This window comes from Pan troglodytes, chromosome 10 (genome assembly GCF_028858775.2).
Source record: "Pan troglodytes isolate AG18354 chromosome 10, NHGRI_mPanTro3-v2.0_pri, whole genome shotgun sequence".
NCBI classification, from domain to species: domain Eukaryota; kingdom Metazoa; phylum Chordata; class Mammalia; order Primates; family Hominidae; genus Pan; species Pan troglodytes.
In genome coordinates, this window is record NC_072408.2 from 110,211,702 (window position 1) to 110,223,799 (window position 12,098).

At 38.1% G+C, this 12,098-nt stretch overlaps 1 protein-coding gene across 11 annotated transcripts in view; it reads right to left on the bottom strand.

Moving 5' to 3' along the window:
• Positions 1–12,098, bottom strand: part of C12H12orf42 (chromosome 12 C12orf42 homolog) — a 196,280-nt gene that overhangs the window by 92,746 nt on the left and 91,436 nt on the right. For 9 of the 11 annotated variants that reach the window (XM_054664622.1, XM_063786013.1, XM_063786014.1 and 6 more), the window contains exon 3: positions 9,921–9,989. In XM_054664622.1, coding sequence (XP_054520597.1) covers positions 9,921–9,989 — 69 coding nt within the window. Of the gene's footprint in view, positions 1–2,644; positions 2,785–9,920; positions 9,990–12,098 lie in introns of those variants that run through there. The other 2 variants (XM_054664623.1, XM_009426116.3) reach the window with 2 other exon arrangements.

Genomic DNA, 12,098 nt, shown 5'->3' on the forward strand with positions numbered 1-12,098 from the left:
TACTAATCACATATAATTATATATATAATAGTATATATGATGTGTGTGTGTGTATATATATATGATTGATTTATAACTATTTTCTCCCATTTCTGTAAGTTGTCTGATCACTCTCTTGATAGTGGCCTTTGATGCACAAAAAAAATTTAATTTTGATGAGGTCCAATTTATCTATATTTTCGTTTTTTACCTATGCTTTTGTGTCATATTTAAGAAACCATTACCAAATCTAAGGTCATGAATATTTTGCCTTATGTTTTCTTCTGAATTTTATAGCTTTAGCTCTTACATGTCTGTCTTTGATCTATATTGAGTTAATTTTTAAATACAGTGTAAGGTGTGTGCTCAATTTCATCCTTTTGCATGTGAATATCTAGTTTTCCCACAACAATTTGTTGAAAAAACTCCTTGCTCCATTGAATGATCTTGGCATTTTTGTTGAAAATCAGTTGACCATACATGTAAGAGTTTATTTCTTGGTACGCTATTCAATTCCATCAGTTTATATGCCTATCTGTATGCCAGTACCACACTGTTTTTATTAGTGTCATTTTGTAGTAAGTTCTAAAATCAGGAGTATGAACATTTGAATTGGCTCTTTTTCAAGATTGTTTTGGTTATTTGGGAATCCCTTGAGTTTCTACATGGATTTTAGGATATGTTTTTCTATTTCTAAATAATTTAAATAAAAATCTCCATTGGAATTTTGATAGGGATTGCATGGAATTTGTAGATCACTTTGGGTAGTACTATCATATTAATGTTAAGTCTTCCAATCCATGAACATAGAATGTCTTTCCATTTATTTAGGTCATCTTTAATGTCTTTCAGCTGTTTTACAGTTTTCAACATACACATCTTTTGCCTTCTTGGTTAAATTTATTCCTAAGTATTTTATTCTTTTTGATGCTATTTTAAATAAAATTGTTCTTCTTAATTTCCTTTTCAGGTTGTTTATTGCTAGTGCATAGACACACAACTGATTTCTGTATGTTGATTTTTCTGCAGCTTTGCTGAATTTGTTTATTAGCTCTAACTCACTTAATCTTGAAACAAATCTGTGAAGTAGCACTGTCAATGTTCAGGCACTTGCATTAGCAGCCAGACTCATGAACTAGTAATACATGAGGAAAGGACGGGAAATTCTCTTTCTCATTCTCTTTCTGGCAGCTGTGCAGTAGCAGAAAATGCAAATTTGAGTTCCTGCCACAGAAGTGGCAGGAATACAAGCTGTGGTATCTCATTCTCAGTGGTGGAGGTGGTGGCAGGTGGTATCAGGTATCATATCAGTTGTGCAGTGTCCCTTGGGACACTGTTCCTGGAAGTCCATCCTTGGCCTTTCTTGTCTACTCCTCCTGATAATCTTGTAAAGCATCCAAAGTTATTTTTATTTAATTCCTTTTTTGGTCAATCAACCAGAATCAGTTTCTGCGTTAGTCCATTCTTGCATTGCTATAAAGAAATACCTGAGACCGGGTAATTTATAAGAAATGAGGTTTAATTGGCTCACAGGGATCTGCACGCTGTACAGGATGCATGGCAACAGCATCTGCTCAGCTACTGATGAGGGCTTCTAAGCTTACAGTCATGACGGAAGGGGAAGAGGGAACAAGCATCTCACATGATAGAAGTGGGAGCAAGAGGGAGAAAAAGTAGGGGTGGGGAGGTGCCACGCTTTACAACAATCAGATCTCGCAAGAACGCATTATCACAAGAACAGTACCAAGCCATGAGGGATCCACGCCCATAACCCAAACACCTCCCACCAGTCCCCAACTCCAACATTGGGGATTATATCTCAACATGAGATTTGGAGGAGACATCCAAACTATACTAGCTTCTGCTGCTTGCAAATAAGGCTCTTATATGACAAATATCAACAATGACACATGCTTCCGTTCCCTTATCCTGCTTTTTCTCTGTAGTATCACTATCACTATCTGGACCATCTATTTATTGTCTGATTCCCACACTGGAATGAAAACTCCATGAGGTCAGGGTTTTTTTGTTCACTGCTATATGCCTTAATTAATGCCTAGTATATATTGCACTTAATACAATTTATTGAATGAATGAAACACCTAATACTTATTAATTTAACCCAGACAACAATACACATCTCTTAGAAATCAAAACCTATGGCGTTTATTCATAACTCTGTGCCTATGATTTCACCACTGAAAAGCAACTCTTTCTAGCTTTATGCTCTATGACTCTAGGCAGAGCAAATTCTTAGAAATCAGAGGAATCCTAGGGGAACCTTCCCCAGGTATGCTGATATCATCCTCATATCATTTCCATAGGATATTTACTTGCGAGCTCTCATCTGGGCCAATTATTAGTAGTTTTGCCAAAATGAATGGACACTTTTTCTTTCAGATGTTCATACTGGATATCAGAAAAAGTAAACATTTCTAAAATCTTCCCATGCTCATACTTAAATGCCCAAAGAAGCACTTAGTTGAATATAAAAGGTATCTCCAGACCATCTCAGAAACAGCAGGAGTTAATCCCTGCTAAAGTCAGAGAGGAGATTGAGAGTGAGCTCTGCGCCATGTCATGCTGAGATGAAGACACTCTATTTCTCAAATTACTCTCTTATAAAACATCTTAAAATGCCTTTCTGTACAAATCTAACTCGCACCTGCTGAGAACATGATGCTCTTTTCTAGGCCACAGGCTGTCTGTCCTGCCCTACGTTTACCTGACTTCTTAGAGTCCTCAGGTCACCCATGGCCTGGATGCATTCTGGCTTGTTCTTTAAAATGTCCACTTTAACAGTTGCTGTGGAAAAGATGCAGTCCAAGGTTACAAACCTGTTTATGACCAACTCTCCTGTGTCTCCACTATGCTAATAATTTAAAATACGTGTTTAACTATAATCGCTGATTTGGTTATGTGTTTGAAACACGAAACCATTGAACATAATTTTCAGAAAGCAATTTTTTTCCACAAATACTAACGATTGTTTCCCAACAATTCTATCAATAAGGGCTCCTGAAGAGCAGCAGGAAAGCAAGCACTGGAGGGGTGGCTTTAGTGGGCAGCTCATTGGGAAGTACAGATGGGGTCGCTTTCCATTCTTATTCCCCAAGGAGAGGCCTGATAACTGAGACCAACTCCAAACTGTGGCAGAGAAATTCCATCCAGTGTGGGGCTACATGCTGAGAACAAGGGGAAGACAGGTGGGAGATATGGTACAAAGGTGGGAGCTTCCAGAGAAAAGCAAGGTCATTCCAGGAACAGCAACTAAACACAGCAATAGAAAAGCAGGAACAGAGGCTCGCCAGAGTGCCTCCAGTACCTGCAAAGTACTCACTTATTCCTTCATTTATTCAATAAAAATCAAGTGAACATCTACATTGTACCAGCATCCTGCTGGGAGCTAAGGATACAACAAAAAGTAAGACAGACTAGGCCATGCCCTCATGGATCTTACGTTCTATCATTCAGCAGGTACTGAATAAATATTTGTTGAACTGATCAATTGAATAAAATGACTGAGCCAACACGCTTCCTTTTTTCTAATATGATATCTTCCTCTGCCACATTACAAAGTAAAAAGAATGATGATCTCAAATACATTTTCAAGAAGTTGGCCACAATATTTGAAATTTAGTAAGAACACCAATAGAAATGTGGCTTTAGACCCATTATTCTTTTTTTTTTTTTTGAGACGGAGTCTCACTCTGTCACCCAGGCTGGAGTGCAGTGGGGTGATCTCCGCTCACCGCAAGCTCTGCCTCCCGGGTTCACGCCATTCTCCCGCCTCAGCCTCCTGAATAGCTGGGACTACAGGCGCCCACCACCGCGCCCGGCTAATTTTTCGTATTTTTAGTAGAGACTTGGTTTCACTGTGTTAGGCAGGATGGTCTCGATCTCCTGACCCAGCGATCTGCCCGCCTCGGCCTCCCAAAGAGCTGGGATTACAGGCGTGAGCCACCACGCCCGGTCCAGACCCATTATTCTTACAATGTGTATAATGTTTCTTGACATATTCATTAAAAATAGTACGAAAGCATCTGATTAGACATGAAAGGATAATCATTTATAATTGATCTCTTTTATGTTTAAATTCAATGGGACATCCCACTGAATAACTGAGACATAAAGCACTATTTTATGCCATATACATTATAACATAATAGTTATAAAATAGTACTCCAGTTATAACATAGTCATAAAAATATATATACGCTATATATATGCTATTCATAATAATATATACTACAAATGCATTATATATAATATATTATGTATATATGCATTATATATTATATAGTGTTTATATACTGTTATGGTATACCATAGTTATAACATAACGTATATAAAACATAGTTATAACATAATATATATACTATATATAATATACATATATCAACTATTATGTCATAACTTTTGTTATATTATATAAATAGTTATAACATAATAGTTGATATGGTTTGGCTGTGTGTCCCCACCCAAGTCTCATCTTAAATTGTAATCAGGGGAGGGACCTGGTGGGAGGTGACTGGATCATGGGGGTATTTTCCCCCATGCTGTTCTCGTGGCAGTGAGGGAGTTCTCACAAGATCTGATGGTTTAAAAGTGGCAGTTTCCCTTGCACTCTCTCTCCCGACACCTTGTGAAGGGGTACTTGCTTCTCCTTCACCTTTCACCATGATTGTAAGTTTCCTGAGGCCTCCCCAGCCATGCAGAACTGTCAGTCAATTAAGCCTCTTTTGTTTATAAATTACCCAGTCTCACAAGTCTCAGGTAGTATCTTTATAGCAGTGTAGAAATTGACTAATACTAACATAAATACATTATAATATAGTTTCTAACATTTTAATGAATGGAGTAGTACATATCTGTCTAAATATAAGTATATGAGATATGGGCACTAAATTTTTTATCATTGCTAGACATTTGCAATTAAAATTTGGACACCATTATTTTAGATCCTTGGTCATTAGTTGGCGAGTTTCTTGGGAGAGTGCATCCAGACCAGGTCTACTGGTTTTGAGGCAAGTGGGGCTCAGGACCTGAAAGAAGGTGCATTGTTAGTAGACAAAACAGCCATTGCAAAGGACCTAGGAGGGAAGTGTGCTTGGAGGACTGAGCAGAGGAAGGGGCTGGAGAGTAAAATACAAGTGGGGAGGCCAGTAGGGTAGAGGGGTCCAGATTATGTAGAGTCTTGGAACCATGATAAAGACTTTGGATTTTACTGTGGTAAAATTGAAGCCCATTGGAAGTCTGTGAGCAGAAGAATATGATCTGTTTATATTTTTGGAAACATTACTAAGCTCTTCAATCCAGCTTTGACCTGGAATATATTTTTACCACCATCTGTCTGATCTGTGTGTCTACATCTCAAATGGTTCTAAACTGGGAGGGAAAAGCAAAGGTGTATAATTTTATCTTCTAAATGACAGTATCTGTCTTACCAAACATGTAAGTAATTCTATAACTTGATACTTTCATTCACCATCAGATTATTGAGATTTATCCTTGATGGTCTGTATAGCTTCAATTTATTCCTTTAAACTAGTTGCAACAGACCATTGCATAAATTAGGCCACAAGGTATTTATCTACTCTCCTGTTAATGAACATGTGCTTTTTAATGTTCCATTACAAATCAATGCATCAGAAAACAGTCCTCTATGTCAGGGGTTCCCAAGCCCCAGGCCATTAGGCACCAGGTGGCACAACAGGAGGTGAGTGCCAGGCTGGGAGCAAGCATTATCACCTGATCTCTGCCTCCTGTAAGATCAGTGGTGGCACTAGATTATCACAGGAGCTCGAAACCTATTGTGAACTGTGCATGCGAGGGATCAAGGTTGCACACTCCTTATGACAATCTAATTAATGTCTGATGATCTTCTAAGGTGGAAGAGTTTCATCCAGAAACCATCTCCTCCAAACCCCTCCTTGTCTGTGGAAAAATTATCTTCCACAAAACCAATTCCTGATGGCAAAAAGGTTGGGGAGAACTGCTTTATGTGTCTTCATTGAGTACACAGTCTCTAATTTCATACCTTGGTGGAAATTGTTGAGTCAAATTTGTTTGCATTCCAGAATGATGAATACTAGAGGCTGGGAAGCATATCAGGGTGAGAGTAAGGGTAAAGAAAGGTTGGCTAATGGGTATAAACATGCATTTAGATAGAAGGAATACATTTTAATGTTCATTACCAGAGTATGGTGACTATCAATAACAACAATGTATTATATATTTCAAAATAGCCAGAAGAAAGGACCTGAAATGATCCCAACACATAGAAATGATAAATACTCAAGGTGATGGACACCCCAAACACACTGACTTGATCATTATACAGTCAGTGCATTAAACAGAATATCACATATGTACCCCATAAATATGTACAAATATTTGTATCAAAAAATAAAATAAAAGGTGTTTGCATTCTACAACTGTGTTAGATCATGAAAATGCTCTCTAAAGTGATTCTGCAGCAGCTTATGTAAGACTCTCCATTTCTCTATACCTTTGTCAACACTTTTTATCATCTGACATTTTCATTTGTGTCAACTTATGAGTATGAAATCATCTTTCATTACAGTTTTTATCTGCATTTCCCTTGACACTAGTGAACTAAAACATTTATTTATACTTTTATTGGATATTCAGATTTCCTCTTGGTGAATTGTCAATTCATATCCTTTGCTCATTTTTCTACCCAGTTAACTATCTTTCTCTTAGAAATTTGTGGGAATTCTATGTAAATTATAGATATAAATTCCTTGTTAGTACTTGCCCTCCAAATATTTGTTGTTAACTTGTAACTTGTCTTTTATTTTTGTTATAAAGCTTGGTAAAGGAAACTTTTTAATTTTTAATGTAGTACAATTTATCAACATATCTTGAAAGTTTATGATTTTTATACCTTAGGAAACCCGTTTATACCCCTCAGATCATAAAATATATTTTGTATTTTCTCTAAAAGTTACTGTTTTCTTAAACCTGCCCAAAGTTTACTTTTCTATTTAGTGTGAGTAGATATATAATATTACCTTTTTTTTTTCTGTAGGCATAACCAGTTGTCCCCACCCCATTTATTGAATAGTCCTTCCTTTCCCCATCAGTATCCAATATCCTTTCTTTTGTATATCAGATTTATATATTCTGTTCAGTTCCAAGGGCCTACCCTTGAGCAAATAGCATGCTGTTTAATGACTGAGTCTTTATAAAAAGTCTTGATATCTGGTAAAACAAGTTCCCATATTTTGTTCTTCTTCATAACTGAAAGATCATAACTTGATCTTTCATTTAACTTATAGGATCAGTCTTCTTTTAACTTCACCAAAAATACTATGATGGACTTCTCGTTCATATGCATACTATCTCTTCATTTATTTGGGCACCCTCTTTTGTATCCTTAAATAATGTTTTATACATTTTTCCATAGATGTCTTATGATTTTTTTAATTTATTCCAAAGTAATTTATAGTTTTGGTTTTAATAATTTATATATTTTAATAATTTGGAGATAATTTTAGAATTTCCAGGTAGATAATCAATATTATCTTTTTCCCCCAGTTCTTATATATTTTTCCCTATATTTTATTGCTTTGAACCCCGAGGACAATTTTGAGTAGACGTAATAATAGTAGTCATTGTTTTTCTTTATTTTAATGAAAATGATTCTAAAGGCTCACTATTAAGTCTATTTTTGTTGTTGTTTGTTTGTTTGTTTGAAACAGAGTCTCACTCTGTCGCCCAGGCTGGAGTGAAATGGTGCAGTCTTGGCTCACTGCAACCTCCACCTCCCAGGTTCAAGTAGAATTACTATATGATCCAGCAAACTCAAAAAAAAAAAAAAGAAGAAGAAGAAAGGCCTTCCATGACCACCCTACCCTAGCAAAAGCAGCACCCTCCTCTCACCCCAAGAGACCCTCAGCCTCATTACCACCAATCTACAGCTTTCATAACAAAGCAGTTTCCTGGAACTACCTGAATTATTTATCTGAATTATTTATCTGATAATTTCCCATTATTTATGTTCTTCACTATTGATAGTCTCTTAAAAAGCAAAGACTTTTTTCTTTACTGTTGCTTTTAGTATCTGACTATTGTTAGGTGGTCAGTAAATACAATATATGTAAGGTATAATACTGGAAAACATACACACAGACACAGACACAGAGACACGCAAAGACACACACACATACACAATACAGGTTATCTGACATATATGATAGTATGTTATATATGATATATGTTTCATATACATGTGCTATATAACATCTGATGTACAGTGCATAATATACCATGTATAATATATAATAAAGTATATGGCAGTCAATATACTGTATATACTATATATAAAACAAATAATATGAAAGTATTTTAAAGATATACATCTTAAAAGTTTTTAGTCCTATTTCTATAATTCCTCCAAAGCCACAAAAACACAGAGAGGAAGAGAGAGAGAAGAAAGAGAGAGGAAGGGATGATGCAATTTAAAAGAGGATCTAGCTGATGCCAAGCCCTGATCTACACAGGACTGCACTCACTTCCCCGTCCTAACTTAAGCTGTCAGAGGAAAGGAGTGGCACCCAGGGGGCACTGGTCTGTGAGCTCCAGAGGCATCATCTTGCTGCAGTATGAGCTAAATGCCAACTCTCATTGTCACCTGCACTACTCCTTGATGAGAGATTGGATCTGTGGTCCCCTTTCATGAAGTGTTGCCTTCTAAGAGCCTTGACATACTAGTTGTGGAATAGTAGTAACAAAGGGACTTTGCTGGGGCCTGTTTCCTTTCTAACACTGTCCATTCTGGGAGTCATGGAATCCCTCAGTTGCACAGATCCTTAAAGTCCAAATGGACATATAACTAATGAAACACCATATTGCAGGTGCCTTACTTAGCTATATTCCTCTGCTTTAGTGCAAAGTAAGAACAGTAAGAAAACCAGGTCATGTTTTTCAACTAGGTCATGTTTTTCATCTTTTCTACTATTGGCCTTTTCCATTAATCTTAAAATGTGATTTTCTACATCTTTGATTTCTACTCTTGAATCGTATTTTCAGTCACCATATGCTACTTTTCTGCAAGCTGTAATTTAAGCCAATCCTGCTCACGAATTTTGAAAAAGGGAGTCCACAGAAGAGAAAACTATCTCCTCCTCATGTGCTTGGGATGTTGTGATTTCCTCAGTATTGCTGGGCTGTGTTCCTTTTTAGAGGAAGTTGCAATTCCCTTCATGGTAAATAGGAAGGAAATGAAGGTGATTAAAGCCCTTAGGATGTAAATTTCAGTGTTGGCTGAAAGGTTCTTTTTATCCCAATCCTGCTTTTGTAAACAAAGCTCCGGTGGGACTGAATCTGGAAAGCTACCACAGCTCCATGACAACTGGACTTGCCAGCCATGGTGACCATCTCCATGTTCACATCATAGTCATTCATAGTCATGCATATGCACATCGTAGGGACAAACATTCACTTTGGCTCTCATCAAGAAAAAGAGCGTTAGCAACCAATTAGTAGAAGGTGGTACAGGAGAGGAACACTACTAACAGGTCAACTTTTTGCCTAGAGAACTCAGCTGTAAATTGTTATGTATGATGGTAAGATAAAATTATTGCCCTAGTTTCTGTATGTTGGCCTCATACAGGCACTGCAAAGACCCCTAATGCACTGTGATTTCTATTCTTGGACATCAGTGGATGATACAGGTTTTTCTAGGTGTACATATCTGTGTGCAAAGAATAAGGAGGTGGCGTGACTCTCAAACAGAGATCCAAAGTTTTCTAGGAAATGTCTTTTAACATTCTTCTTATTTTAAAATTTAAAAAATCCTTTACTAGCTATAAAGTCAAAAATACAAAGGAACAAATCTGCTTACGTGTAAAGCAACTGAACCCAAAAGGACGGCACTATGGAGCAGCCCTGCACATAACATTCCGCTGACTCACCTTTGCACTGGGTGTGCTTCTATCCCACAGGGTGGCACTGCTCACAATGGGAATATAGCAAGGGGATTTCTGAAACATTAGAAACAAGGCATTTAGTATCACTTCAATAATTCTTACAAAGAAACATTTCCATTCCTGAGATGGTTTTTAGGCAGATCAGAAGCTAATTCTTTCAAACAATGGCTGTTCATTCACTGAGTACCCGATATTGCCCACAACACTGTCCCAGGTGCTTGGGGAACAATGGTGAGCCCAAAACACACTTCCCATCCTCAAGAGTCCAGAGGAAGCCACAGGTATTAACGAAATAATCACACAAATAAATGTAAAATTTTAACTCTGATACATGTGATGAAAGAGAGAGATGAAGTATTTTGAAAATATGGTGATATATTGGGATGAAATAGAATTAAACATTTACACCCTTTGCCATGTGACTTTGATGTACCTCCCATAGCCTGAAGCCCATCCCAGCTGAGCCCAATGTAGCCATAGTCAACCCACAGGCCCATGAACATAAATAAGAAATGAATGTTTCTTGTTGAAAGTCACTTATTTGGAGTTGCTTGGCATGTAGAATTATCATTGTAGAAACCTGTGACTGAAACAAATCTACAATACGTGCAATAGATATACTCAGGGATGTCAGAAGAGGTAACCCCTGAGGATCTCACAATGGAAGAGAACAATTTTACTCAAATATCAAACCAGACATTTGATTTGAAGCTTACTTGCAATTTTACTTAAAATATCAAACCTTAATAAGATAATATCAGGATTTGTTCTCATACTTCTGGTTTTCAATTTGGTGCTTTTTATTTATTTAGTTAGTCATGCTCCTCAAGGTCTTTGACTTTCTGTTGCCCAGTATTTGCTAAAACCAGTCTGTTAAGATTGGTGTCATGAAGGACAGACCCCCAAAAAATCTGTCACCAGGATACAAGTATATGTCAGAAAAACAATGGTGAGTTGCCCACTACTTTTCCCAGAGGTGATTAGAGTCTAAAGCAGGAGGTAGTAACCAAAGAATCACACAAATAAAGTTAAGATTCCAATAACACTAAAGGTTATGAAGGTACAGACATAGGTGGAGTCAAGGAATACAGATTATGTAGACTTGGGTGATGGACTAGAGACAGAAATTGAGACAAAAATGGAAGAAGAAGCAAGAGCTTCTTTGAGATCAAAGTACCATGACTGAAGGATGTTGACAAGAGAAGTAGAAGGGGACCCAAGGTGGTGGAAATAGGTAAAATTACTAGAATCTGGAGTAAATAATTGGGGAGGGTAATAGATTTCACAGCACTGAAGCTGAGTAGTGCTACAACTGTGATGCATTTGTACTGCCTGTCAAAGACAGGTGGGGCGCATGGGCCCCCCCATTATGTCCTCTCATGAGATCAAGAAAATGTGTCTTCTACCTAGTATCCCTGACATCAACTCTGCGCTGGGCACATGGTAAGCATCCAATCAATGCACTTAAAGAATGCAGGGGCCAGGCGCGGTGGCTAACACGTGTGATCCCAGCACTTTGGAAGGCCGAGGCGGGCAGATCACGAGGTCAGGAGATCGAGACCACCCTGGCTAACACGGTGAAACCCCGTCTCTACTAAAAATACAAAAAAATTAGCCGGGAGTGCTGGTGGGCGCCTGTAGTCCCAGCTGCTCCGGAGACTGAGGCAGGAGAATGGCGTGAACCCGGGAGGCGGAGCTTGCAGTGAGCTGAGATCGCCCCACTACACTCCAGCCTGGGCAACAGAGCGAGACTCCATCTCAAAAAAAAAAAAAAAGAAAAAGGATGCAGGGGCACTCTCCTGTCATCCCAAAAGGAATGTGGTGTCACAGGGTGTGGAGCCAGAAGGAATTCTAAATCGCCAACATTTGCATTTGATAGATGAGGAAACTGCTCGAGATCACACAACCATGTAGTGACAAGCCAGGGCTCAAATTTCAGAATCTGGACTTTGTGTTCTGCCCATCGTCCTCTGTTGGATTATCAGCATACATGCATAGCCTTTGAACCCCAGCTGCTGGTTTGATTGGAAAAGCCATGTCTGCAGCGAGGGGAAGGAATTTCATTTACAAAGCAAGAATCACCGGGGGAAAATTAGGCCCATCCCGATAATTTGCGTCTCAGTTCTCCTTCTCCATGGACTTCCTGCCACTCACTCGAACCAT